The sequence below is a fragment of the Lepisosteus platostomus genome, chromosome 3 (genome assembly GCF_059453375.1).
Source record: "Lepisosteus platostomus isolate fLepPlt1 chromosome 3, fLepPlt1.hap1, whole genome shotgun sequence".
NCBI classification, from domain to species: domain Eukaryota; kingdom Metazoa; phylum Chordata; class Actinopteri; order Semionotiformes; family Lepisosteidae; genus Lepisosteus; species Lepisosteus platostomus.
Window position 1 is genome coordinate 60,517,656 of NC_142613.1, and position 27,467 is coordinate 60,545,122.

At 36.3% G+C, this 27,467-nt stretch overlaps 1 protein-coding gene across 4 annotated transcripts in view; it reads left to right on the forward strand.

The window, feature by feature from the left end:
• Window positions 1–27,467, forward strand: part of itsn2b (intersectin 2b) — an 88,425-nt gene that overhangs the window by 28,564 nt on the left and 32,394 nt on the right. For 3 of the 4 annotated variants that reach the window (XM_088626260.1, XM_088626259.1, XM_088626261.1), the window contains 15 exons: window positions 4,846–4,938; window positions 8,161–8,224; window positions 9,061–9,224; window positions 10,070–10,273; window positions 11,114–11,210; window positions 12,524–12,666; window positions 15,716–15,779; window positions 18,399–18,536; window positions 19,795–19,889; window positions 20,655–20,917; window positions 22,649–22,798; window positions 23,262–23,402; window positions 25,628–25,715; window positions 26,015–26,154; window positions 26,819–26,899. In XM_088626260.1, the coding sequence (XP_088482386.1) occupies window positions 4,846–4,938; window positions 8,161–8,224; window positions 9,061–9,224; window positions 10,070–10,273; window positions 11,114–11,210; window positions 12,524–12,666; window positions 15,716–15,779; window positions 18,399–18,536; window positions 19,795–19,889; window positions 20,655–20,917; window positions 22,649–22,798; window positions 23,262–23,402; window positions 25,628–25,715; window positions 26,015–26,154; window positions 26,819–26,899 (1,925 nt within the window). The remainder of the gene's footprint in view (window positions 1–4,845; window positions 4,939–8,160; window positions 8,225–9,060; window positions 9,225–10,069; window positions 10,274–11,113; window positions 11,211–12,523; window positions 12,667–15,715; window positions 15,780–18,398; window positions 18,537–19,794; window positions 19,890–20,654; window positions 20,918–22,648; window positions 22,799–23,261; window positions 23,403–25,627; window positions 25,716–26,014; window positions 26,155–26,818; window positions 26,900–27,467) is intronic. The other variant, XM_088626263.1, reaches the window with a different exon arrangement.

Sequence of the window (27,467 nt, forward strand, 5' to 3'; positions counted from 1 at the left end):
TCCCCAGCAACCCCATATGGGATCAATAGGTTAGAAAATAGATGGATATCAGCCATTGATTGATTTGTCTCAGCCGTTATTAATTATACATTTGTTTTGTAGCTTTACCCAAGGTGATTGACAAGTTATATCACTGAATTAGTATAAACCATTTAGGAGTTGGTATAAGATACCATAGAAAATGTAAATACACAATAGTATAAAGCAGAAGGGTACATTGTAAGACACACAAGTGTAGACTTTCAGTGACGTAACATTAATTCTTGGGATTGTTCTGATAGTTTTCACTTCAGCTCTTTATAAAGAAGCAAAGTAGAAAGTAGTTTTTTGTGAGGACGAGAGAAGGGATCATTCTACACCAGTCACACCAGAGGAAACTGGTTGTGCATTTAAAAGCACTGTATGAACAATTTTCCAAGAACCCAGTTTCATATTGACTTATTTATAAAATAGATGCACCATCTTACTTTCAACATCGATTACATCACTGGTGTATCACTTCAGTCTTCTCACTCCAGAGCTAATTGGTATTTTTACCTCCTTTTGGATCAGCACAACTCTTGCTGTTTTAAGCCAACTTAAAAATAACATCCCCCGTTTTTTTTTTTCCAAGTAGAGTTTGGGAAGTTGCTGTGGCTCATATCATTGGAAAGTTCAAACTCTTCTTGGTTCTAAAAACAAAAAGAAAAAAAATCCAATCTTTACCCAACATGGTATGTGTGTGGGGAGATGCAGCATATGGGGCTATATAGTTGTTTTAATTTACTAATGTCTGAATGATCTGAGGATGACATTGGTTATTACATATTTTTCATCAGAGTCTTTATCTTTACTTTACCTTACCAAAAAAAAAATACTCCTTTTCATGTTTTCGAACATGCTTGTTTACTTGTGTGAAGTAATTATTTCAACTTTCTTTTAGAAAGTAATTTTTCTTTGTGTGCTCAGGACGACATCCCTTTCCTGCAGAATTTCTTAATGATATAATCCATCACTGCCAATTTTCATACTCGGATTTGCTGACATTTAGAAACTGTCTGGGATTGCTCTGTCACTAGATGTATTTGGAGAAAATACCATCTAAATTAGTGAGTATGTTAATTTTCTAGGGACAAGGCTTTGACTTTTTCATGCATTTGATGCTGTAGCTGTGTAGGAAGCTTGGTTTTTGATGTTTGCCTACACGTGGAACCTAGATGTTTGTCTTGATTCTTGTCTGAAGGATATGATGTCAAGGGCTCAGTGGTATTTCCTGTAGATAATGAGTAAATAAGCAAACACTGATTCAGGATGGTAATTGTTCCAACTATATACAGAGATGTGAAAGGTTATGATTTTGTGGCTGAAGTTTGAGACTAGTGCACAGCACAAACATAGGCTCTAGGGAGAAAGGTATTATTTGAGAAGAATAGTAATAAATCACCAAGATTATTTTTAGCAAAATTATAATAGCTGATGCATTATGTATTTGTGGGAAAGTATAAAAACCTGTCTTGCCTTAAAGTTTTTTGGGCATTGTATTGGCGAGCATCATGTCAACCTCGACTTTGAACTATTTTTTTTTAGAATCTGTGCTAAATTAATTTAAATCTTTTTGTGATGTAATCTGTGTGTACACTACTTATAATTCATCAGAAGATTTAACTTGATGTGGAAAGGAAGATTTAAGCATATCTTTTAGAATAAAAAAAATGTTTTCATTCCAAGTGTTATCTGTTAACTGTGAACACAGTCAGAACAACAAACCAAAACTAACTTTTGAATTATTTATTAATTGAGAAGATATGCTTATAGCTGTTGACAGGTGATCTATAAAAAACTAACAACTTCAAAGTTGTTCAAGATGACTCAATATTCTTCAACAAGCAGCTGGATCATATTAATCATGGATTCGAAAACACCAATCAGACAAGCAAGATCAGCCGAATGGTCACTTTGATGTTTTTATCATTTCTCAACTTGAAAGTGCTGGAAACTTTTTTGGGGCATGCATCAGTTGGTATTATAAAACATTTATATTATGAAATATCTATTGCTTTAATATTTGACATTAAGTTTTCATCTTTGAGACACGGTTCAGGTTTAGATAAAAGATAAAATTATCCTCAAGTAGACCATGTATGAGTGTTAAATAGGATACATGTAAACTTAGTAAACTTAGTGAATATAGCTGACAATATTGTATTTGCGAAGACAATGTTTGTAACGAAACCTAAAACTCAGTGTGTGTACAACACCCATATTTTTAAGTGAAAGAGATTTCTGTCAGTATGGTTGGTCCCATTATCGTATCACTCTGTGTAGCATCTCTCCACTCTTCTGTTTTCAATATGGTTTGGTCTATGAAGATTTACAGTATATATATTTAGTTTTCAAAATACACTTAAGGGCTTTATGAAGTTAGAGAAAACCAACCTTGACTCATTGCTTTCTTGCCAGAGCTGTCCACTATTAACAACTGTTAGGGAAGCATGGCTCACCATGTTGCAAGTATCAGTACTTTAATATTTAAAATGTGCTTGATTTTGTTGGCACATATTATCCTTATACAGGTAGTTACTAAGAAAAAAGTCCCTAGTCACTTTCTTCCTCTGTAATTTCTGTTATAACATGGATACTGGCGACGTATTACACTTCTTATACCTTGCTGCTGTTTCCATAGATAGGGGTAGGATCCCTAACAAGTCACGAACCTTGCATAAAACGTCAGTACAGAGAAATAATTATGTAATTCAGTGTGCATTTCACAGGCAAACTTGAAAGTTTACTTGTGATGAATATTTAGATATTTCTTCCAACTGGAAGAGGTGTTAGTGGGGCCAGCAGGGGGCGCTCACCCTGTGGTCTGTGTGGGTCCTAATGTCCCAGTATAGTGACGAGGACACAATACTGTAAATAGGCGCCGTCCTTCGGATGAGACGTAAAACCGAGGTCCTGACTCTCTGTGGTCATTAAAAATCCCAGGGCGCTTCTCGAAAAGAGTAGGGGTGTAACCCCGGCGTCCTGGCCAAATTTCCCATTGGCCCTTACCAATAGTGGCCTCCTAATAATCCCCCTCTATGAATTGGCTACATTACTCTGCTCTCCTTCCCACTGATAGCTGATGTGTGGTGAGTGTTCTGGTGCACTATGGCTGCCGTCTCATCATCCAGGTGGATGCTGCACATTGGTGGTGGTGGAGGGGAGTCCCCATTACCTGTAAAGCGCTTTGAGTGGAGTGTCCAGAAAAGCGCTATATAAGTGTAAGCAATTATAATTATTATTATTATTATAACTGAGATTCCATCTCTCACTGCCTTCTGATGAAATATGTTTCATACTGAAAACCCACCTGGCACTTATTGACTGTTGGACAGCTGTACACTTTTGTAATCCCATTTCTGCGCATATTTAATATTGGACTTGTGCTGTTTATTGTGTTCTGCCATTTTTCCTTGCATTGTGTAAACTCCTCTACTACACTTTGGAAACCACTCAACTATGTGAATTATCATATCATACTGTTGTAGTCTAAATTTGTACATCACTGTGTCTTGCAAATCATCTTGGATGAAAGATTTGGCCAAATAAACAATTCCATGGATAACGGAAGTTTGAATTATTATTACTGTTAAGAGCATAGTGATTGCTGTTGTAAAAGCACACAGTTGTGCAGTTTAGGACTGAAATTAAAAGTTGACCCTCTGTTTCTTCAGAGTGTGAACAGTTTAATTAACTTCTACAATATGAAAGACCTTACCGTTGAGAACAGAGCTTTCAAGAGAATCAAAAACCTTTTGAACCATGATGGAAGTTAAAAGCTATTTTTATTACATATTACCACCTTAAGGCCAAAACCTTGATAACTCAGTGTACATGTAGGCTTCTGGTGTAAGAGGAGTACTTACAAAATTCTAGACAGCAGTTATTTGCTAAAATATAAATTAAGAGTTCCCTTAAACCAAGTAATTGAATATTACTGTAAATATAATATATTTAAAAATATTAATTTTGTTTATGTGAAGGTAAATAGATTTTATGTATATTACTTCATACAAATTTTTTTTTAAATAAAAGACATTATGCATAGACCATTATAACTGGTTATAATTTATATTAGGTATTCACCAAAAATAAAGCTATATCCATCCAAATACATATAAGAGATTAATATACAGTATACTTCATAAAGCAGCCATTTATATTGTCCCTGTGTTTTTTTATGCATTTCTCTAAATTTATTAGTTTCATGTCTTCATAGTCTTTCAAATATACACCAGACATGAGTCAAAGAATAAAACTAATTTGAGTCTTTGTGTAACTGGCTCAAAATCTCAGATGTAATATAGTCTCATCAGTTCTATTTTAAAAAGTAATTGGGTGGGAACAAATAGTTTCTTAAGTGCTTGACACTTAAGAAAGTGCCACAAGATATATTCCTGGGCTAAAATGAATGCTCTGCATGAATCTGATAGAGTAATTAAATAATTTAAATCGAAGTACTCAAAGTTCTCAAAGGGATAGGCAAAGTCATTCCAGTCGTCTCCTTCAGAATCAACAGTGAAACATAAAGCAGAGGGCACAAGTAGAAGATATTTGAAAGTGCATGCAAGGACACTCCTAAGTGTCATGAATATGAAGCAGTTCTATAAGAAAGAATGGGACAGTGAGAGACTGTTGCTGGATTTATGTTTTTCTTTTCTTCTTATAGTTGACCTGTTCTAGTAAAACTAATGTTGTCGTTATTGTTCTCTTTATAAGAATAGAATAGAAAAAGCTATTTTTATCCTGAGTATTGTTTTTATAATTATCAAAATTAACTGAGTTTTATTGAACCCCACATCGCATATATTCCTCTTTTTCTAGGTGGTCGCAGCGTTTGGGCCATCACTCCTGAAGAGAGGGATAAACATGACAAACAGTTTGATGCCCTCCAGCCTACAATGGGCTTTGTATCGGGTAAGAGCAAAAACAAGATTCTGGTAACTGGTTGTGACCAGTGTCAAGCATTGTTTTGATCTTATTAAGCAAAACGGAGTACCCAAAATTCTTACCATTCATCACTAGGCACTTTGAGTTACCCATGCTGATTCCATGATTTTTGACTAGTGTTTAGTAGGAAAGTAGAGATCTATTGAAAACCAGGTTTATGCTCTAAGTGATTTTGGCAGACCAGTAGGTGTACCTCTGTAGGAGGTACCATCCTTCATACTAGAAATGAATCCAAGGTCCTGACCTTTGTCATTAAAACTTCCATGACACTGTTCATCAATGTAGGGGAGTTACACCCATGATCTGGCTTAATTCCACTCTGGACATGCAGAGTTTTACCTCCTTAAAAGACCAAACATATCTCACAGATAAAGCCATTGAAGGAGTTTGTGATGTGTGATAAACAGTATTTAACAGTGGTTTGAAGTTATGTGGTATTGTGCCCTCTTTCACTTGCAGTTTGGTCTGAGTACACTAGTTCACCACGGGGTTAGCAGCTTCTCTAAGAAAAGGGAAAAGAAAAACATTGTAGATTTCCACTGGAAAAAGTAATTATACTTCATTAGCTCAGAGAAACCATAGATTAGTGGATGCTATCCAAGTTTATCAAGCTCATCTAGTTACATGTCTATAATGTCTACTAGCCAGCACTAGGATGACCCCCTTCCCATGTATGAAATCCCTTTGAAACCTACAGTACCCAGGAAGGAAAACTTTAGTATGGCCAATCAACCCTAACCTGTATATCTTTGGAAAGTGGGAGGAAACTGCATTTATTGATATAGTGTGTTGGTTCCAAAGGTTCAGGCTCATTGAATTGCCTCTGATGTTACTTTTACACTACACCTGAGTTATATTGTGCATGCAACAATTAAGCTCAATCAAAATGCAAGGCATCTGTGCAGGTTTAGTGCTTAGTATTAGGTGTTTTCTTCTTCATAGAAAATAAGTATTTTAAAGGTGACATGAAGTAGTTCAGAAGATCACATACTTTTAAAATCATTGATAACTCAACACCTCATTACCTATTCCCTACTGAGACTTGGGCCTTTTAGTTAATGTACTTGAATTTTAAAGAAAAATAGAATACATTTTTGCTTCTCTATTGTATTGTTCGAGGAACTAACAGCTTCATTTTGGTTTCTTTGTCACTGCATTGCTTCCTGATGTCTGTCTGCAGCTTTGTGATGAAGTAGAGTACAGTTGTGCACAGAGTCCCAACATGATCTCAAACCAACACAGTGGCTTCATCATAAAAATATCTGCATTCAAATGAGAAGGTGGCTACTAATGCACTTGCGGCAATTATATTTTTTTTCCTTTTCACATAATGTAAAACAGCTTTCCTTTATTGCTTCTTGCATGCTATTGTTCCTATGTGAGAATAAGTCCTAAACTCACACATTCATTCAGTATTAAAAGAACACAGAGAAAAGTAATTTTAATTTCACTTAAATATTAAAAACATGATTAGATTCGTGTATCTTTTAAAGCTTTGAGCACAACAAATGGTAACCCAATATTTGTTGGCAGTGTTTTTTGGTATATTCACTATTGATGAAAAAGTAGGGAAGTTTAGTGTCTTAAAAAAAAGAAACCAAATAATCTTCATGCACTGACTCCTCCATTTATTTCCTTTGTAACAATTGTTTATGAAAAGCTCTTTGTCATGAAAAAAAGATTGTGTTGATAGCATTTCCCAGAAATGGGATGTGGTGTAGGAGTTAACCTCAGGTTTCCTTTCAGATTCTTCTTTCTTCTGTGTTGCAACACCATATGGTCTGACAAAAAATAACTAGACACTCAAAAACTTATATTTAGTTTACAGGTAGTTTTGTGTCCCTCAGATAATTTGCTTGTATGAATGTCTTGAAATTCTACCATTAAAAGCTTGTTTACATTTAGCATTTTTATTTGCATGTGTTTATTAAACTATTTAGTAGATTTTTATTGTCTTTAGATTTTTTTCAACTAGTTATTTGCTTTTTGGATCTGGATATCTGGATCTTGATACCTAGTAGTAAGGCCTCAGTCAGCAGATCTCAGAATAGGTGCATGATTAAACCTATGCCATAAGACTTTAAGATGACCTGGAACTAGACTGCTCAGTGCTTTGTATGTGGTCAGGTTAATATTGAAATCTGTATTCGATTTCACAGGAAGCCAGCATAATTACAGAGGATGGGCATAATGTGCATAAATAAATATGAGTACATTTACAGAGTACATTTACAAAGCATGTGAGCCAGAATTGTCAACATACTGAAGCCTATTTTAGTACCTTAAACAATACCAAAGTAACTACTTATGAAAACAGACATGAGGAGGCCTTTCGGTCCATCTGGCCTGTTTGGTATTTCATTGTTAATTGGTCCAAAGATCTAATTCAGTTGTTTTCTGAATTAAGTCACAGTATCGGCTTCAGCAGTGTAATTGGGTAGATTGTTTCATATACCCACAACCCTTTTAAGTAAAGTTAGTTATGTAAGCAGTTGTCCTTTGATAAAATAAAGCCAATATTTCGGCATTAGATACATGGATCATAAATCTTAACCAAGCAGTCTTATGCAGGCCCTGTAAATGCTATGCATAAAAATGAACTAATAACCCCTATTTCACAAACTTCCTTGGCATCATTCTATTGCTTACATAGAGCTCGTTCATTTGTGTATCAAGAGAGGTTTGTGTAAAGTGGCTGGCTGGGATGAGGGGGCTGTTCTCGTTTGTAACCTCTCTTATGTTCTTATAGAAGAACAAGGAATGACACTAGGTTTTGTAGGAAATGCAGCAGATTAGTTGAATTCATCAAATTCAGTCTGCATCATAGATATAGAACTATCAGGTTCAGTAAGACAGCCCAGTTAGTATTTCATGTTTGAACACAATATGAATGGATTGACCTCTGAATGGATGCAGTCAGTTTTAACTGCCCTGACTTGGTTAGTACAGTACTGTATGTTCATTGTATTTAGATCTTACAGAAGTTCTATAGCATGGAAAGGGTGGATTGGGCACCATCAGGCATCCTGAATAATCACATCATTGCTATGTTTTTGTATTTAAGGGTTTTGCTGTATATTACTTATATACTTATATTCACTCAGTTGTATTGAAATCCCACAGCATAGTGAGCTACATCTATCAACTGCAGAGGTGCAAAGTTTCGATTAAATCTTTTTGTTTGTTCAGGAGATCAGGCTCGGAAGTTCTTCTTGCAGTCGAGTCTTCCTGCTCCAGTCCTGGCTGAGATATGGTGAGCCCAACGGCCAATACTTTCTGATATTTTATCATGGACTTGACAGACTAACATGGATAATTTGAAGTATTTTTTTAATAAAAGACTAGAAATGTTTATAACATTGTTTATGTTACCTTCAAGTTACCTTCATTTCTAAATGTTTACATTACCTTACCATGAAAGGTTTTCATTTATAGAACTTAATGCTCCATTAATAAAGAACCTAGAATGTCTATTTCACACAAATATTCAGTTTACACATCATTTTATTCCTTATTATTTCTGGGGAAGGAACATTAAATGGGCCCTTTTGATTAAAAAGAACGTTTACTAATATTTTTATTTATTATTTAGTTTTATATGGAAGGTAATAAAAAAAGTATAGAATTGTAAAAGAAATAAACATTGTCCACCATATATCACTACGCATTAGTGAAACAGGTTTGTTTATGTCTTTGTTGTGGTCCATTGCCAGGAGTGAAAAGGGATTTTTCAAAATGTTCTCCTAGCAAGGCACTTTCTGTCTGCAATCTGCATCCGTTTCTCCTGGAATTACTTATTAACTAAAAATAGCAGTTATCAGTGTAGAATTTCTAGATGTATGCATGGGAGAACTAACACCAGTTTCCATGAAAAAGACACATGGTTAACATGATAATGATTCCTGTTAAACGTTCACTTCGTTACCTGGCCTGAACATCACCATGTGGTGGCCCAGCTTCTTCCTTATGTGACTCCTAGACATGTCATCTTTACCTGAATGCAGTATATTGAACTTCAGCCCGGCTTCACAGCTAAAACAGATACCTTTTTGAACTTATATATTTTTTAACATTTGTTTTTACAAACAGGGCCCTAGCAGATCTGAACAAAGATGGGAAAATGGACCGCCTAGAGTTTTCCATTGCCATGAAATTAATCAAGCTCAAACTCCAGGGCCACTGTCTGCCATCAGCTCTCCCAATCATAATGAAGCAGCCACCAGTGCAGTCGCCACTGACGTCATCACGCTTTGGTAAGGTCAAAGAGTGAAGGGTAGGGAAATCATACAGATTCCAGACCTAATCTAAATGAATAACTAGTCTGCTTGGTTAATTGTAGAGGATCATTTGACCATGATTTACTTTGGATGAAGCCACTGAAGGAGACCTTGAAGCTGTGCTGTATTTGAGTTACCTTGCAGCGAACAGGAATTGGTCTGGATTCATCAGTCCACACCATACTTAAATTGACCTCAAATTAATCATTTTAGTTATAGCTAATCTTAAAATTGCACTTTTGATTTAGATTTCCAAAATAATTAAAGCCATGAACATACCGTATCTCTCCTGACCATTCCATAAATTTAGTTCACTTTCTTTTTAGAAGGATTATTGAATGTCCATTGCTTTTACTAATTTAAATAAGCACTGTGAAGAACATATTTGATTATCAAAGTATCTCAGATATTTTCAATATGTTTATGATATTTGAATATTTTTAAATTTGGGTTTCCTGTGATTTAATGATGTACGACAAGTCTAAAATAACTTTACTTTTCAAAGAATTTCAACTTAAATTGAAAGGCTTTTTAGTGTTCCATTACATGGTCCCCAGTGGAAATCCCTTTATCCTCAGTGTGCTTCCTTTTTCATTTGCTTTTACATGAATTGGAGGAGCAAACTTGGTGATTTAAGGGCTTTGTTTTGCAAAATAAAATGGAATGCTTTAGGTGATGCATGCTTTCACAAAAAAATGTGAAAATGAAATAAATGGCTGGTCTTTTCATCTCAGAGCTTTTGGTTTGTGAAATGAAAATTAAAATGGCTTTTAATGTCCTGAGATCTGTCTTGTGAGGTTTGCCAATTTGCTTTCACCTAGGAATGGGAAGTATGCCAAATCTCTCTGTTGTTCCTGCCATGCCCATGACCATGCCCATGTTCGCTCCTCTGCCACTTACTACGTCGATGAGCCCCTTGAGCCCGATGGGGCTGAGTGCCCCCCTGGTGCCTTCTGTGAGCCCCTCAGCATTGCCGAATGGGACCGCTGGCATCCTTCACCCTTCCCCTGCCTCATTTACTACAAGTAAGCTGCAGCATTCGCTGACATTTCACATGTACTCTGATACTCTCCTGTACCTTCCTTCCCATTTCATTTCTCATCCTGCAGCTTGCTGAGCTTTATTGGAAGAGCTGCTGGAACCTTATGCGTGCTCTACAGTAATCTGAGGTTTCCTTTGTAGAACTCCATTTAGCATGAAGTGATCCAAAAGAAAAGAAATATTATATCTAGATAGAATAATAACTAAATGAGACTGAGATGGTAGAATACTTAACATTGTGCTTCTTTTGGAGTTCAAAGAAGGTTAATGTTTAAACCATAAAAGTAAAAATGAGCTCTGAGTGAACACCTGGTTTGGGTAACAGAATATTCCAGATAAACCCCAGCTCTCATTTGTATAGTTTATCTTATATGTTGGGTCAACATCCACAGTGAACACTTAATACAGTGAAGTGTCTGTGTGGTGTGTATGTGGAGGAGGTGGTTCAAAATTGTTTTGTTTTTCTTTGTAGTTTTTGCTGACATTTTCTTCTTTTACCCATGAAGTATTCAGTTTGAATGTCCCCATCATTTGAATATTACAACCTTCAGCTAAAATATTATATTCAGTCTAAGAAATGTGAATAAATCATTTGAACTTCAGCTAAAAGGGATATCATTAGAAGGAGGCAAATACCTTTTCAAGTCACTTTAAAAATATTAAATGAGAGAGAAAGGGCAATAATCTATACATATATTTCAGCTTTTAGTATGTTTCTTATTTTATTTTTAGAGTTGATTAGCTTTAAAATCACAATGTAATCAAGCTAGAAATACTCCGGAGTTAATATTGTGTTATTGTGACTGTTGTTTCTGTTTTCTCAGTACTGCCTGTGACTAGTTCTGTACCTTCATCTTCAGTGGGATTAGGAGGTACTGGAATGACAAAAACACAATCCTTATTAGACTTGGGGTCCAGCAGGTGAGACTGACCTTGAAATCATAAATACCATAATAGGAGCCCACAAATTTATCTTCACTTCATACATTATGCTATGTGTGTTAGATTAATATGATCCCATTTTATTACAAATTGATCATTAATGCATCAAAGAGATTTTCATTTAGAAAAGCAGCACTAAACTTAGATACCTTTGTAATACAAAATATGATATATCCGGATGTGGTCAAATTAATATCTTCTACCAAAGCCAAAGTCTAGTTTTCAAATCTGCTGTCAGTCAATAGGTTGTTCTCATAGCAACAGAAGCCACTTCGCCACAAATATCAGCTGAGAGGCTGGTATTTAAGTTCTTGTCTAAAATTCAGTATCTACAAGATTTACCCAAGTACAAAACAACATAAAATGATACTATTTCAAATTATTGTGCCTGAAGCACACTCATTTTTTATTAAGTGAACTATAAATGCATTGGATGGAAGAAAAATTAAACTCTTGTGCAGAACCAGTAATACAAAACATGTAAAATATTAATGTCCCCATCATTTCTCTGGTACAACAATGTCTTAGAACAACATCAAGGAAAATACATGCATACAAATAAATGTTTTTTGCCTTGTGCTTGTAAAATTAAGCCCACATTTGCCTGAAACACATCATGACAACAGATACTGCACAATAGCTCTGAATTTCATTTTTTCTAGTTGCAAGTAATTTTTAGGCTCTTATTGTGTTGGCCAGGCTGAGTTTCCATTAGACGTTCACCTTGCCTTTGTCCAGTCTTAATACAGTCATACATCAACTTCTTTGTCATTGATCTTCAGAGACTTTAGTTTGCTTTTGCAAACTTTGGCTTCTAATATAAAAAATAATAATTTAAATGTGTCTTTATTTTAAGAACACAGAACATTGATTTGTTTTTCAGCCTACAAACATTTTATGAGTGATATCATCAGAACTATCAATTTATTCATCATATTGAAACTGTAATATAATGAATGCCTCTAAGATGGCACTAATGAATAAAAGAAAATAGGGAAAGTTCTTACCAAATTAGTGTTCCATAAGCGGAGTTAGTGCACTAAAATGTAATGTCACATTGAAGTGGTGATTATTAAGGTTCTCTCCGTTCAAAATTCTTTTTTCATTACAGAATATTTTCTTCCCAATAGACTGTGGCTAACTGAGATTTGTTCTGCATTTCTTGAATAAGAATAAGGTTCTGTGTTCCTTCTGAATATTGTTTGAATGTTATAGAAGCAGGTCATCATATTGCAGAAACCTTTTAATAGTCAAGTTAAAACGTAAACAGGTTTATTTTCCTTTTCTTGCAGTTCAAATTCATCCTCAACAACCTCTCTCACAAGCAACTCTCCCAAGGCTGGTTCTGGTGACTGGGCCGTACCTCAGTCCTCACGGCTGAAATACAGACAGATTTTCAACAGCATTGATAAAGCCATGACGGGCTACCTCTCAGGTGATTGGATAACATTTGTGTGTTCTCAGGACTGCACTGTGCAGATATTTCATAAATCCGTACATAAGCAAGATATGCATTGATCAAAAGTTGTACATTTTTTTGTTTATTAATCCAGGACTGATGTAACTGTAGTATGTTCAGTGTTGAATAATATCGCAATGCGTTCTTTTATTGTGTGGTAACTGAACTGAGTAAAAGCTATTAAAACACCCTACAGCAGAATGGTTTATTATAGTATTGAAATCTAAAACCATACTGGTGTGTCTGAGATCAGAAAACAGCTATGAGGTAATTACATACAAAATATTTAGTGTCAGCAAACGTATTTCAAAATCATTTAATGAGGCATTTGGACTTTCTACAATTTAGCATCTATTTACATAAGAAATAAGCTATATATTCTTTGTGACCTGGAGAGAGACATGATTTAAAGAGAATCCCAAATTTCCCTAAAACACAAATGTCAGTGTTTTTGCTTATCCAAATTAATTTTGTATTGTGGGTTTTAATTATCAGTACATTATTATTCATTAAATAACATTTAACCTGACTTAAAAATAATCAATTAAATATATCCAGATAAATTCTTCGTTTTCACAGTCAGTTTCCCTATAACAACAGGAGTTCTGGATGGCAAAGTGCTGTTTATTTCTTGGCTGTTACCTCATCAGCAAAAATAACTCTGTTCCAGCTAGACCAGTTTTATTGCAGCTGAGGTGTTAAAAGACTGAATTGTAGTGGAACATTTAAATCTGTAAAAGGTTATCTTGTTCCTTGCCAGTGTAAAATGAATACTCTTATCGAGGTATTGGAAATATGTATGGAATCAAAGAGGTGTTGCATATTACATGGAAAATGAGTAGTTACTTTTGGTACATTGTAGATTTAGACAATTATTCCAAATCTAACCTATGTTTGTGTACTGTTGCTTAGTTAATATATACACAAATCCTATTCTTTTTTCAATGGAATATTTATTGGAAACTGTTTAGTATACCTTATTACTGGCATATCAGGAATTTTTTTCACAGGAGTTTAAAAAACAGCGACATAAAACAAATTAAATAAAAAGTTTGTTTGAAGTCATGAACCACTATTACTGCACACAGACAGAGGGCATTCATCCAATTGTGTGCCTTTTTAAAGTGGTTTTTATCTACCTAAGTTAATATTGGTTTGCCACAGCAAAATTTTTGAAGAATAAAACAATCATGACTTTTCGATTTTCCATTAATTATTTGTTGCATTTATTTTTGCTTTGAAAGTGTAGAATAGGTTGTGAATATAACAAATTTTAATCGCTATTTCAAAGTGTCTTGACTGCAAACAGTAAAGCAAATGTGAATACTTTTGCAAGGCATTGCATGTGTATACTTGAATTATGTAACACACAAGTAAAAATATAAACTTTTCCTGTGAAAAATTAGATTTTAAGATTTACTTATCTATAACCCTGTTATCCAGCTTTCAAATTACAGTATAATTCATAAGTATTACTTGAGTGTGGTCACATTAGTGGTATTTGTCAGGATTAAAGGAATTTACAGAAAAAAAACATTATATTTACTCTAGCATAACAACGTGTCTTTTTAATATTTTCTTTCTACATCATTAAGAGTACAGTGGTGATTGGGTTATATTGGAATATTGCTTCATGATACTGGTGCAGAGCAGTACAGTGGTTAGCCCTGCTGCCTCGCAAAGCTGGAAACAGGTGTCAAAATCCAGACATGGGTTGCTATCTGCGAGGAGTTTGTATGTTCTCTCCATGTTTGCGTGGGTTTCCTCATTCAGTCCAAACACGTACTTGTAGGTTAATTGGCTTCTGGGAAGGTGGGCCTTAGATGTGAGTGTGTGCGTGTCTGTGTTTTTGTCCCGACACACACACTCTGAAGCTGCCTTGTGCCATTTACTGTCAGACATAGGCTCTGACTCCTGATTGGAAAAAGCAGTTTGAAAAAGGGATGGATGGGGACAGTAGTAGAATCTAGCTGGAGTAGCTGTGTTTTTTCTTGGGTTAATGTCCCTGCTCTGCAGTATCAATTAAAGAAGATAAATGCCTCTTTTTTTTTACAAGATGCTTACAGGAAAGGCAGCTGGCACCGAATCCTTGTGGTTTACATATGTTGCAGTCACAAAAGACTTGTTCTGTCAGTGGCTTACAAAACCTTTCTGAGAAAAGTAATAAATGAAGGAAAGGTGAATCAATGGCCAGAAGTTACAAAAACACACTCAGGGTTTTCTGATAAACTTGTAGATTTCTGAACTAAAGGCATACATTGTTAATACCTCAATCTAAACGTACAGTTAACAACTCCATTTCACAATGTCACCATCCTTCTGTCAACACAGAGCACATTTTGAACACTCTTCTAGGTTACAGTTCAGGAAAATTCAAATCATGTTGTTATTGACAATACTATTGAATTCATGTTACATGATGAAAGGAACTTCATGTCAGGAATTAAAAATATCTATAGACCTTTTTCGTTTAAATGTGGTGCATCATGTGTAACCGGTGGCCCATAAATCATTTTTGAAGGCCACCAGAGAATCCTCATCCCCAGCACAGTCTGGCCATGTGATCCACACACCTGCGTCTGTTTTGTTTAATGATTTGACTCTTCTCACAGCACACAAATGTGTTTTATCTTAGCATCTGTTGGCTTTCTGATCTGCTTTTCTCCATTGATTTTGACGTAGCATTTGGTGTTTTGTCAGTCTTTTGTTAGGAATTAATCTTTTTTCCAAGCTGAAGCAATTCTTTTCATTTAACTTTTCAGTCTTCCATTTAGATATCTGTCCGAATCCTTACTGTTCTTCTTATCTGCACATATTTCAGAGCAGTATTGGCCTTTTTGTAGTTTTGTGGAGGACAATTTTCTAAATAAGGTTGTGCTTTTAACAATTATGATGTGTTGATGTCATTGTTATTTCTGACCAGGAAAAATACAGTTTCGGTTGTAGTGAAAACAAAATCACTATATGCCTTGTTTATTCCCCGTGGTAAAGAAGAGGTTTTTACGGATACATTTGCATTTTCCAGGTCCTCAAGTTAGGAATGCTCTGGCCACATCAAATCTCACTCAAACTCAGCTGGCTACAATATGGTAGGCACTTGTTTTCATTTTACTGTTTTACATAACAGCAGTCGTCAAAGTAGTGTTAAAGTACCATCTAGGCTTTATATTTTCTTAAAGGACTACTATTTTTAGTTTTCTGTATATTTTATTAAAATTCAATCTTATTTTGATAAATAAGATAAAACCTTAAAGGGGAACTGCATCCCAATTTCTCAGACCAGTTATTAAATCTCAGTAACAAAATACATTAATTTATGGTATTGCAAAATTTTACAAATTTCGCATTAAGTGCAAAATCATGAACTTTGTGAAAGTGCTGTACTGTTGCCATGTTGTCGCAGGCAGACAAGAAACGGCTGGGGGGTGAGATTGAGTGTTCACACAAATTGTGAGGTGAAAGTGGCCCTTCCTGCTCACTAGTCGCTGTAAGCAAATGAGAAATGTGGTCTACTGACAATGATAATCCTTCTTTAATTCTCTTTGAACTCACATATTTATAGTATATATATAACAACACCTCACTGTCGTGCATTTGGGAGGTTCAGAATGTAATGGTCACATGGATTGAATCAGTAGAAAGTCTGTTTCCTTTTCCAAGAGATATTCAGCTAGCCAAGGGTAATAAGCATGGGCACTGATGTTGATCCCATCGACCAGTTTCTCGATGAGATTCAGTGTGACGTGAGATCAAAAGAGTACAGGTTGTGCAGCAGATATTTCAACCCAGAAAGGTTTCAGCACGATCTGTATGCCGAGTTAACAAGCAAGTTATATTTGTCTGCAAAACCGTCTCAAAGTTGATATGCTGAATTCAATTCAATTGCACTCATTCAAATCAGATGCTCTAGCAATGGCACGGGCTATGGTGCAAAAATATAAGTCTTCCAAAAATATAAGTCCCGCTAGAATTTTTCTTTTAGGTGTAATTTATCATAAAATATCCACCAATGTAAATGACAGAGTACTTTTGAAAAACTTCAAAGTGACTATGGGTGTATTTTAGTTGGTTGGCAGGTTGCTCTTTTTTGTAAAACTTAAATATCTAAAATTTTTTTTGCATCACCAGAAGTTTCTTTGGCTCATTCTGAATTGGAAACAATGACAACAATATGGCCTTATGCATACATTGAAATGTTGTCTCTTTTGTGATGTAAATTGGAGGTTCTACACGTTACATTTCAGTGTGGTTTGAAATGCACTTATCTTTGCCGATTCTTTATAATGCTGAAATATAACAAACTAGCAGTAGCATTGCAGTTCCCCTTTAAAACAAAGACACAAACAGTATAAGTGAGTGGGAGATGTTAGTTTTGTAAGAATAGATTATACCTTAATGGATACAGTATTCCCCAAGACAAGAACTAAAGACAGGGAAAATCAGGTGATACATTCTTCTCCATTGATCAGAGCAAAGCCTCCTAGATGACACAAAATGAAATTTGTAGATCACTATAAACAACTTTCTCAAAAGCTGCTGTAGGGATTGATTTGTGTACGTAAAAGGGTTCATTCGAAATATGGTAAAGCACTCTGCATGGGGAGGAAGAGCTGCAGACAGCTGTTGTGTGAAATGCAGAAAGAGTATGTGACATTTCAGAGCAACTGGAAGGTGAAAAGTGCACTGTGTCACAAACACTATGGTATTTTGTACAATTATGGTATTCTTTATGTTTGGCCTAAATACAGTATAGTTCAAATGTTCCTTTTCTGATTGAGATGTTTGTGGTTACTCAGAAGAATATTCTGAGGTATAAAAACTGTTTGGAAAAGTTTGTGTTGAGTTTTGAGGTTGAGGTTTGAGAACACTGCAGACAACAATATCTTGTTTTGTGTCCCAGTCTTGCTCTCCAGAAAATGTCCCTTCTGTAAAATTAAACACAATTACAAAAATTCACTTAGCTGTGCTGTGACTTCTAGCATCCTTATACTGGATAAAGAAAAATGATTCATTTTCAGTAATCTAGCACAAAAAGTATTTCTTCTTGATAACTCAGAAACTGTTACTTTGATTCTGAGTTGTTTAAGGTCTTTATTTTTGATATCCTCTTCAAAACTGTATAAACATAACATACATTTAAAGATGTGTAGATAACATCATTACTAGGGTATACACACAAGTTGACATGTAGCCAGTCACACTTGACACATTTATTCATCTGTTACAGAATCAGACCAATGTACTTAGATTATGACATTTTTTTTCTCTACACTGCACATCCTTGTTTTACATTCATTAGACATGATATGAAAGTTAAACCCTCACACTTCACACATAATTGAATGTAATGTGTATTTTTATATATGTGCAATTTTATGTTTTGATCTGGTGTGTTTAATTGCAGAAGGAAAGTGTTGAAAGATCAGATTATCATTAAAAGAAATACAGTGTAGTCTCATTATGTTCGGTTATTAATGTAGGTTGAAAAGGAGTAAAAAATGCTATATTATTTGCAATGTATATAATGAAATGCCATGGAAGTATAATATGAAGTAATGTCTCTCTTCATTTAGTGCATTTATGTTTTAGTTATTTTTATATTTTGCTTTTACAAGGAATGGCAGTCAGTGAAACCAAATTTTGTCAGTACAGATAGAAATCCTAAGATGCCATCCTAAGAGCCAAATTATAGAACTGTCTGTCTTCAGGAACCTTGCTGATGTCGATAAGGATGGAAAGCTCAAAGCGGATGAATTTATTTTGGCCATGCATCTTGTTGACATGGCGAAAACAGGACAGCCACTTCCTCTCACTCTGCCTACTGATTTAATACCTCCCTCCCTCAGGTATGGAATCATTGCTGGATTTGTTATATGTTCCTGTGCAATGTGGTCAATTTTGAATTTTGATTTATGAAAATAGATCAAGTAAAGCGGTGCTCATGGGTGAAAGCAACTGCTTTGTGATCTAATGTAATCTAATGAAAATGAGTCATCAGTGAAAAGAAGTTCCTAGTCAAGGATTTGCAGAAATGTCAATGGCCTGTTCAGTGTCTTCTCTAGTTCATTGGCTATGAAAGGGCAGTAGCCAGGTTTTTGCCACCAGTACCAGTATAGCAGTTGTAGGAAGCAGTAACAGCCTTTAAAGAGGCACCCTAGACGTGTTTCACACGATTGGTGATTCCTTAATCTGGTCCAAAGTCCTCAACCACAACCCTGGCTTGGTGAGGACAAGAACAGTCAATTCATATAAAAGTGAACCCACAACTCCAGTTGTTGAATCAGGAATCAGTTGAATGAACAGATGAACTATTTAAGAATAAACCAGTAGTTGCCTATTAAGCACATAGAAAGAAGTGCAGTTAATAACAAAGAAGACTCATTCCCTCATTATAAGGGTAGCCTTCTCATACACAAGCATGTTTCTGAGCTCTGGTTGCAGCTTGCCTGTATGTTGTAATGCAAAACCTATGGACAAAACAACTGCCTGAAAATGTAGTGACAGGTTTGTGTCTGCCTTTGTCACGCAATGAACATCCTTTAAAAGTGAACATGTGAAATAAAAGTCATCTTCCCTTCAGACCATGTCTGCAGCCGTGGAGTGACAAGTTACTCCTCTCTTCCCTCCCCCTCTGCTGCCTGTTGGCAGTCTGTAAAAAGGAGCTTCTTTACAGAAATGGGTCAGAGTGTTTATTACAGGTTCTGTGTTTGGGAACTGCAGTGCAGCACTGCAGTAGCATTTAAATGTGTGTTTCACATAAAGGCAACATGCCTTGGTTTTCATATTCACACAATATAGAGGTTTGAGAATATACTGTACGGGCAAATTATGACATAAATGATGTATGTCTGTGAGATTGCTGACTAACATTATGCCCAACATTTAACATTTTAAAGATAGTTCTGGAATAATCTCTATAATGTTATTTTGAGAATAAAAAAAAAATCCTTTATGCTCCTGGTCATTAGAATTGTCATGATTTAGTCCTAGATATTACTTTGTATACTGCATGAATGTAAAAGATATTTGTTATTGAACCTCCAATAATTTCTGAAGTTGTATATGATACACTAAAATGCATTGCTTTAACATTTTATTCCTTAGAAGTGGAAAATCAGGTGACACGGTGAATGGAACTGTACCTATTTCTAAAGGAACTCTAGAGGAAGATCCAGAGCCTCCACAGAAGAAAACCCTAGGTACTTACAGATGTTTGTGGGAATTATCTTTGTTGTGGTGTCATTTGGTTTGTATTAAAAAAGAGAATACATGGCGTTCATCCAATCTCACTTATTTCCTTGCTAGTTACCCCTATTGCAGAAATTTTATTCATATTTGTGTTTCAGTTTCCAGTTTGAGTGAGAAGATGTGCTTAAGGTTAGACATTGTAAGGCACTTTCATGATGCTGACCATGGCAATCAAAACGTCCTATAATAGATGTTGGGTTCTTTTAAGCTGTCTGTGAAAGTCATGCCTTGGAGTTTCTAGTCAGCCATCCTTTCTAGTCTCTTTATGGGAGAGCCTGGTGTCTTTTAGAGCATGCTGACCAGAGACCCCGTTGCCTCCCCTTATTTTTATGTGCACTTTAAGACATTCTGTTGTTCTTCTTGTTTGTTGTTTACAGTATCTTCTGGAAAAGTGGGGCCATCCACAAAAAAGAGCTCCCAGTGTTTTCCATTTTTCGTATTTCATGCAACGTGTGAGAGCATTAAATAAGATAGTTTTTCTGTAATTAGCAAGTTTTTCGTGTGTTTCTGGTTCAGTCTTGATATACTGTAAACAAAGATTTGTACTACCAGCAAATCTTCATTGTTTAGATTCCCTCCTTTAGTCGTCAGGTTACTCTTGTGGTCTTTTACATACATACCGACGCTACACGCTGGCGGTGCGGTTAATCGCCCTCAGTAAAACCGTAAAAAGTGAATTAGGCGGTTCGTGTTAATGTCCCCCCCCCCCCGAGCAGCCACGTTCGAGGACCGGCGGAAAGAGAACTTCGACCGGGGCAACGCGGAGCTGGAGAAGCGGCGGCAGGCGCTGCTGGAGCAGCAGCGGCGGGAGGAGGAGCGCGCGGCCCAGAAGGCGCGGGAGGAGCGGGAGCGGCGGGAGAGGGAGGCCTGGGAGCAGGAGCTGAGGCGGCGGCAGGAGCAGGAGCGGCGGCTGGAGAGGCAGCGCGAGCTCGAGAGGCAGAGGGAAGAGGAGCGGCTCAAGGAGCTGGAGCGGAAGGAGGCAAGGGGCTTCCCGATCGTAATACATCTCAGTCCTGTGTCAGTCCTGATCAGTGTATTTGTGTCTCTTTTCATCGTGTACTGTACTCCCAGTTGTAGACACAAATGGGAGTCCTTACCCTTCATACCCATTTAATTTTAGTATTAGAACAAGTACTAGTGTTAATATTGCTGGGCCTCTGGGCACATTATTATTAACGCCTGAGACTTGCAACAAGTCTACATTCCTCAGGCAGCTGTTTAGTATACGCTAAACATTACTGGTGGTTTCTGTAGAAGGCAAGGGTTCCTGCCTTAAGAATTACCAGAGTGCTAAGCTTTTGGTTCATTTCTTACATTGTAGAATTTCCTCTATTTTCAAATACACTATACTGTATGTTAGAGTAGTGCTGTTGGACCTAGGGGTGACTTATACATTACACTCTGTAGTGTAAATCTTTTTTCGTTTATTTTCAAATCTATTGTCGTACTGGCCAAATTGGGAATTATTATTTAAAGATTTGACGCACATCTAGTCTTGACAGCTCCTGTATACTAGAAGATGGCACTTTGACAGATCTCCTGATGTCAAACTTTGATCTTCAGCAAAGACATCCACGCTATTTAAGTTTCTAATACAAAGCTTCCACAACATTATATAGTCTTTGTGTATTGCTCCAGTCCACCATAATGAAAACAGGAACAAATACAGAGATGTGCTATGATAGTGGTTTTTTTTTCAAGCTGTCACTGAACCAGAGATCATGCAGCATTAATGTACTTTAATGGATACATCAAAACGATTGAGGGTGTATACAACATTAAATATTAGTATTATTTTATGTTGAAAGAGTGGAATTTGAATGAAAGAATATGTATTGCTTGTAAACTCTTATTCCTTGAAGTATACGTTAGATAGAGGACATCTCTGGTGCTACCGTCAAACGGGGCCCGCCTTGTGGTTGAAGCAGTTGTAGTGGTGGAAGTGTTCACCTGAGTGGGGACTGAGGTCTAAGATCCAGGTTTCGCAGGTTAGATCTCAAGTGCTGACTCTCTAGCACACTATGACCAGGATTTGCCAAACTGGGGAATCTCAGCCAATTGTACTCCACTGGGGGTAGAGTGGGAATTGCTGGCCAGGGTTCTTGATAAACACATAAGAACATCAGATTAGTGACCAATAAAAGGAGGACATTTGGGCCATTTCCCCATTGGTTGTTCATCAACTTATCCAAAAATCACATCCAACAGCTTCTTGAAAGAAACAAGGGGATCGGCTTGAACGGTATGGCTGAGCAGCGTCCATGCTCCCACAACCCATGGGACAAAGACGTGCCTCATGTTCTCCGTTTTAAATGCACTTTCACTTATGCTTCCACTTGTTTCCACTAGTTTGTGTTTCACTTTTCATTCTGTCAACACAGTGACCCCTGCTGCCTCCCAGGTGCTAGCAGGTTGCAGCGCTGCTGCTTAGGAATGTGTTACTCTTTCAGATGGCGCTGAATCGCCGCTGCAGATCTGTGCTTCCCGCGAGCTGTTAAAACAACTGGCTCGTGGACGTGTGGGTCAGAGGAGGTTGCCGACATGTTTTTCGTTAGCTCCTGCCTGTGGTTGCAGCGTTTGTAGCCATGAGCTGAGAAATGTGAAAAACACAATTTGTAATTCCAAAATCGTGTGGGTAAAAGAAAGGAGGTGTATATTGATTTAAGGAAGACCAGTAATGGAACGGCAGTTTGTCTCTCCTTACCTGCAGAAGGCAAAGCAGGAGCTAGAGCGCCAGCGCAAGCTGGAATGGGAGAAAACTCGGCGGCAAGAACTTCTGAGTCAGAGGAACCAGGAACAGGAAGATATTGTCAAGCTGAAGGCCAAGAAGAAGAGCCTGGAAATGGAGCTGGAGGCTGTGGTCAGTGGACAGCCCTCTCTATTGTCTTGAGGCTGACATGCCAGATTAATATACGTCTTGCTTTTTTATAAATGTAGGAATTGTTTAACACCGTCTTGGTGTTTGATTAATATGATCATTGTACGTTTCTCTCTATCCGTAATGATAGGTCCATGGCAGGGCAAAGCAGACACACTGAACTTAGCCTGTATTATTAAATTGACTAGAAACATAAAAATCAAACACAATAATTTTTTAATTTGCTATTAGTTGGTTATGCATTCATTTTAGTCATCCATTATGCATGCAGTCTAAACCCCATACAAACCCTCCATATTGTAAGTTTTGGGTAGCTCCTGAAGGGTCATACATGAATAGAGTGAACTGTACAGAAAGACCATCAGTATTAGTTGTTTTTTTCCATAGAGAAATTTTCGGCACTACCTGAAAATATAGTTTCAGCCTTGTTTTGTGTCTTTCCCAGGGTGACAAGCACAAGCAGATTTCCAACCGTTTGCATGAAGCTCAGAGCAAGAGGAAGATTCAGAAGGGTGAGCTGGATCTCATCAATCAGAAGTGGGACCGTCGGATCATGGAGATCAATAACTTGCAGCAAGAATTTGAGGTTTGATATCAGTCATATTGTCATATAAAGAAGAGCCTCTCCAGAGAGCTTTGCGTTTTTGGATGCATTTATAACCTTTTAAAAAAATAAAATAATTGGCCATAAATGGTACATCAAGTTTCCATAAAAAATACATCAGAGCTTGCATGCATAAGCTACAAGTATAAGCTTAGTTGGTGACAAGGTGACAAAATATGAGCTGGCCAATTGGGTCAATCACCTGATTTTTAAAGAGCTGATATGGCTGGCAGTTAAAGAAGCAGTGGAATTGTACTCTTTTCTTTTGCTGCTGTTATTGCATCCATATAAAATAGGAACTGGAAGCAAATTTCTGAGGATGTATCATGAATTTAAAAGTTAACGGTGCACTAATTTATGGAACATTACAAATGGCTTTGAATGTTACTGTTACATGTCTTCATTCATTGAGAGTTTAACTTCCACTTTACATTAAAATGAGCTTTAAGAAATGAGTTCAGGAAAGACTTCATATCTGTAAAGCAAATAATGTAAAGAAGCAGTAAAGAATCACATAAAAGGAAACGGTAAGATGCCTCAACATAGATACATATCATCAATTCCTTCTCTATAAAGATTTTACTTTTTTAATTGAATGTTTCACAGTCACATGTGTCTCACAGTAAATCCTGGTGCGCAAGGACTTGAAAAAGCAGTTTCTTTACTGAGTTTGGTAGAGTGTCTACAGTATTTCTGCAGTTTTGATTTTTATATACTAGCACATGCAAGACAAAAGGGAAAAGGTGGGTGGCACAGTGGTGTAGTGATTGGCATTGCTGCTTTTCAGCGCTGGTCCAATTCCTGGGCTGCTATTTGTTAGAGTTTGTATGCTCTTCCTGTGTTTGTGTGGGTTTCATCCCACACTTCAAAATCATACTCATTGATTAATTGGCTTCTGGGAAAATTGACACTGGTGTGAGTGTGTCTCTGTGTGTGCCCAGCAATGGACTGGAGTCCTGTCCAGGGTGTATCCTGCCTTGCACCCATTGCTTGTCGGGACAGCCTCCAGGTTCCCGACAACCTTGTATGGGATAAAGTGGTTACAAAATGGATGGATGTAGGTACATTGCACAAAAGTATGTGGTCTGATTTTGACTTTGATATTCTTAGCAAATAGCTAATAATGATGACACAGATCTTCAGCAGATATGGTGAATAGGAGTTCATTTTTAGTCAATCTGAAAAAAAAAGCACTGGTGAAATAGTGGATCTTCATGATGACAGCTGTATATCCCGTCATTTTCCATACAGGGAATACACTAATTGGGCAGCATTTCATCTTCCAAGACTATAAAGACCATGTGCACAGTTTTTAATCTTGAATTTTTTTAAATTATTTTATTTTAAATTTCTAAATTTTGAATATTAAAATAATATTATTGTTTTCATCTATTAGAAATAAATAATTATGTGCACCTGCGGTATCTATTAATTAAACTGCACACTGCCTTTATATTGTTTCCATGCAAAATTGCTGTCTTCACCAGCATCTTTATTATTACTTGCTCTGCAAAAGCCCTTATGTAGTGGTAATTTTATTCTAGTAAAATTATGAAAACAAGGGAAAATTATGCACTGGAATTCCATGACTAGTGGAATGACTGTAAGGCTTGCATTAGCTGGAGGTGCAAAACAAGTGCTACTTAAACAAATGAAATAGGAAGGCTAAGACAGTATAGAGATAGTGTGGATACAGAACAGTAATGTAAACATTCTGTAGCTGTATACACTTTGTTTATAATGAGTAGGTATAAATAGCAGGTTACATAACTAGTATGATAATTAAAAACAATGTAATGTGATACTGTATAGTATCTGTTGAAGGATGCTAATAAGTGCTAAGAGATCACAAGTGACAGCTTAACGATGAGGCTTGAGCCGTTGTGGAAAGGTAGCTAGGGACTGAGTTGTTGTGATTTCTGTTGGTAGTACATTTGCATTAGTCACAGGATACTCATTGATGAACAAAGGATGTAGCCTAAATAATGTGCTTACTTTAATTAAAATAATGCTCCAGTATACAGCTGTCTATTTTTACTTACTTCCGTACAGTATGTTTTATATTACTATGGATGTTACTGTTTTAAAAGCTTACTTTATTGAAGTACCTTTGGTAAAGGAAATTTACAGTATTACAGTATGTTACTAACCACTATTAATTCGTGTGTCAGGTTATCTTTCTTATAGAATTTCCTTTTGTTCTTTAGGATTATCAGAAAGAGCTCTCTCGGCTTGTTCCAGAACAACAAAAGCTAAACGACAAGCTTAGGAACATGAAATCAAGCGGTTTCCAAAGTAAGCATAATCCACATCGTGTTTTTTGGAATATGTAAGTAAAAAGTAAAGGGCCAATGAAATATACTACATCTAACAATATGTCCTGCAACCACCTTGCATGTAACCATTTTCGAACTGGCTGTACCATAAAGTTAGCCAAAAGTGAAAACAATTTGCGAAAAATCAAACTCCTATTACAAGAAATTGTATATGGTCAATAAAGTGATTTCTCTTATCTCTCTTAAGTATGGATTTTCATTAATTTGCTGTTCTGTGACTTTATAATCTCTGAAAGAAAATGGATTTATTTTTTACAGCTTCAGCAGTGACTACGTTAAAGAAGAATATAACAGAAAAAGATGTCTCATGTCGCAAACTGAAGGAGCAACTGGATGCTTTGGAAAAGGAAACATCAGCCAAACTTGCTGAAATGAATCAATTCAATAAGGAATTCAAGGTATGATTTCAAATTATGAAAAAGAGGTGCACGAGAGGCAATACTTTGTGTCTTCAGTTTCTCTTCTTGCTGTATAAAAGTCTTTGTTTCCCCCACTGTTCTTTTTTTACCAATGAAAAGATTTGCGTTAGAATTTGAACTGTATCCCTTTCTTATAACTCCAACGCTATAGGGCTTAATAACAGTTGTCTCGGCTCCTGCTTCAAATGGATCTCTTCCCCATTTGAAATAGGAGCCTGTGGTGAAGAAGACAAAGACAATTGAGTACAGTATATCAATCTTTAAAAAACACTTGTACATAAAGTAATCTTAATATTAAAGGGATCAAGAGATCTATGTACATACATATGGTTCTGTAGCAGTAAAAATATTGGGTTTAAAATATTATTGATTTATGTAATTTTCTTTACATGCTTCTTACAATAAAACCACATGTTGTAGCAGAACTGAAGGAGAATTTTAGAAACCCTTATACAAAGTTGACGCCTTAAAGCCTCATCCAAGAAGAATATTAACTTCTCAGCTGAATAGGGAATAGGACCATCAGTCACCATTCCATTGTTAACAGCACATGAAACTAATCAGTAATCCTGCAGATGTCTCTGTCTGGTTAACATGCTACTTGATCCCTTTACTCTCTCTTCCTTCCTTGCCATTTTTACAGTTTGAGGATATGGATGACTGCGTCCTTCAGTGCCTTCTTTCTTTGCTGGGCTGTCTCAGCAATCTCTTCCTCTTAATTAAGGTTATTTTATATTCTTTTCTTATTTTGTGTTCCTTTCCATTCTGCGTTATTAAACCCCGTTTTTGCTAATTTCTTTCAACCTTGTGTGACTATCATTCCATCATAAAAAAACAATATATAATCCGTTTTCCTTGAGATATTGTTGATGTTTCTCTTCATTGCTTTTCATTGCTTGTATTCTGTTTTCTGAATTACTGCCTCACCTACTAATATTTGTAAAGAATCTGAACATGGATCTTCAAGACATGAGACAAATTTAGAATTCCTGTGTCTTGTCAATAATTGTATGTGCTTAAAATACATTATAAGCTTTCCAAAATTCTTTTTATAGAACAAAATCAAAATAGAGATTTTTCACAACAGTTGGTGAGTGCTGTTCTTATCTCTGAGTTGAGCACCAGAATACTATGTTTTTTTTTAGGTTAATGGAATTACTTTTCTTGAGTTCTTGCCTTTCCTGTTCCCAGTGAGTTTAAAGGAATGTTTAAAGGAAAGCAATATAAATACACACCAGGCTGGCAAGAACGCAAGAACATAAGACATAACTGATTTTTTCATTACTTTAATT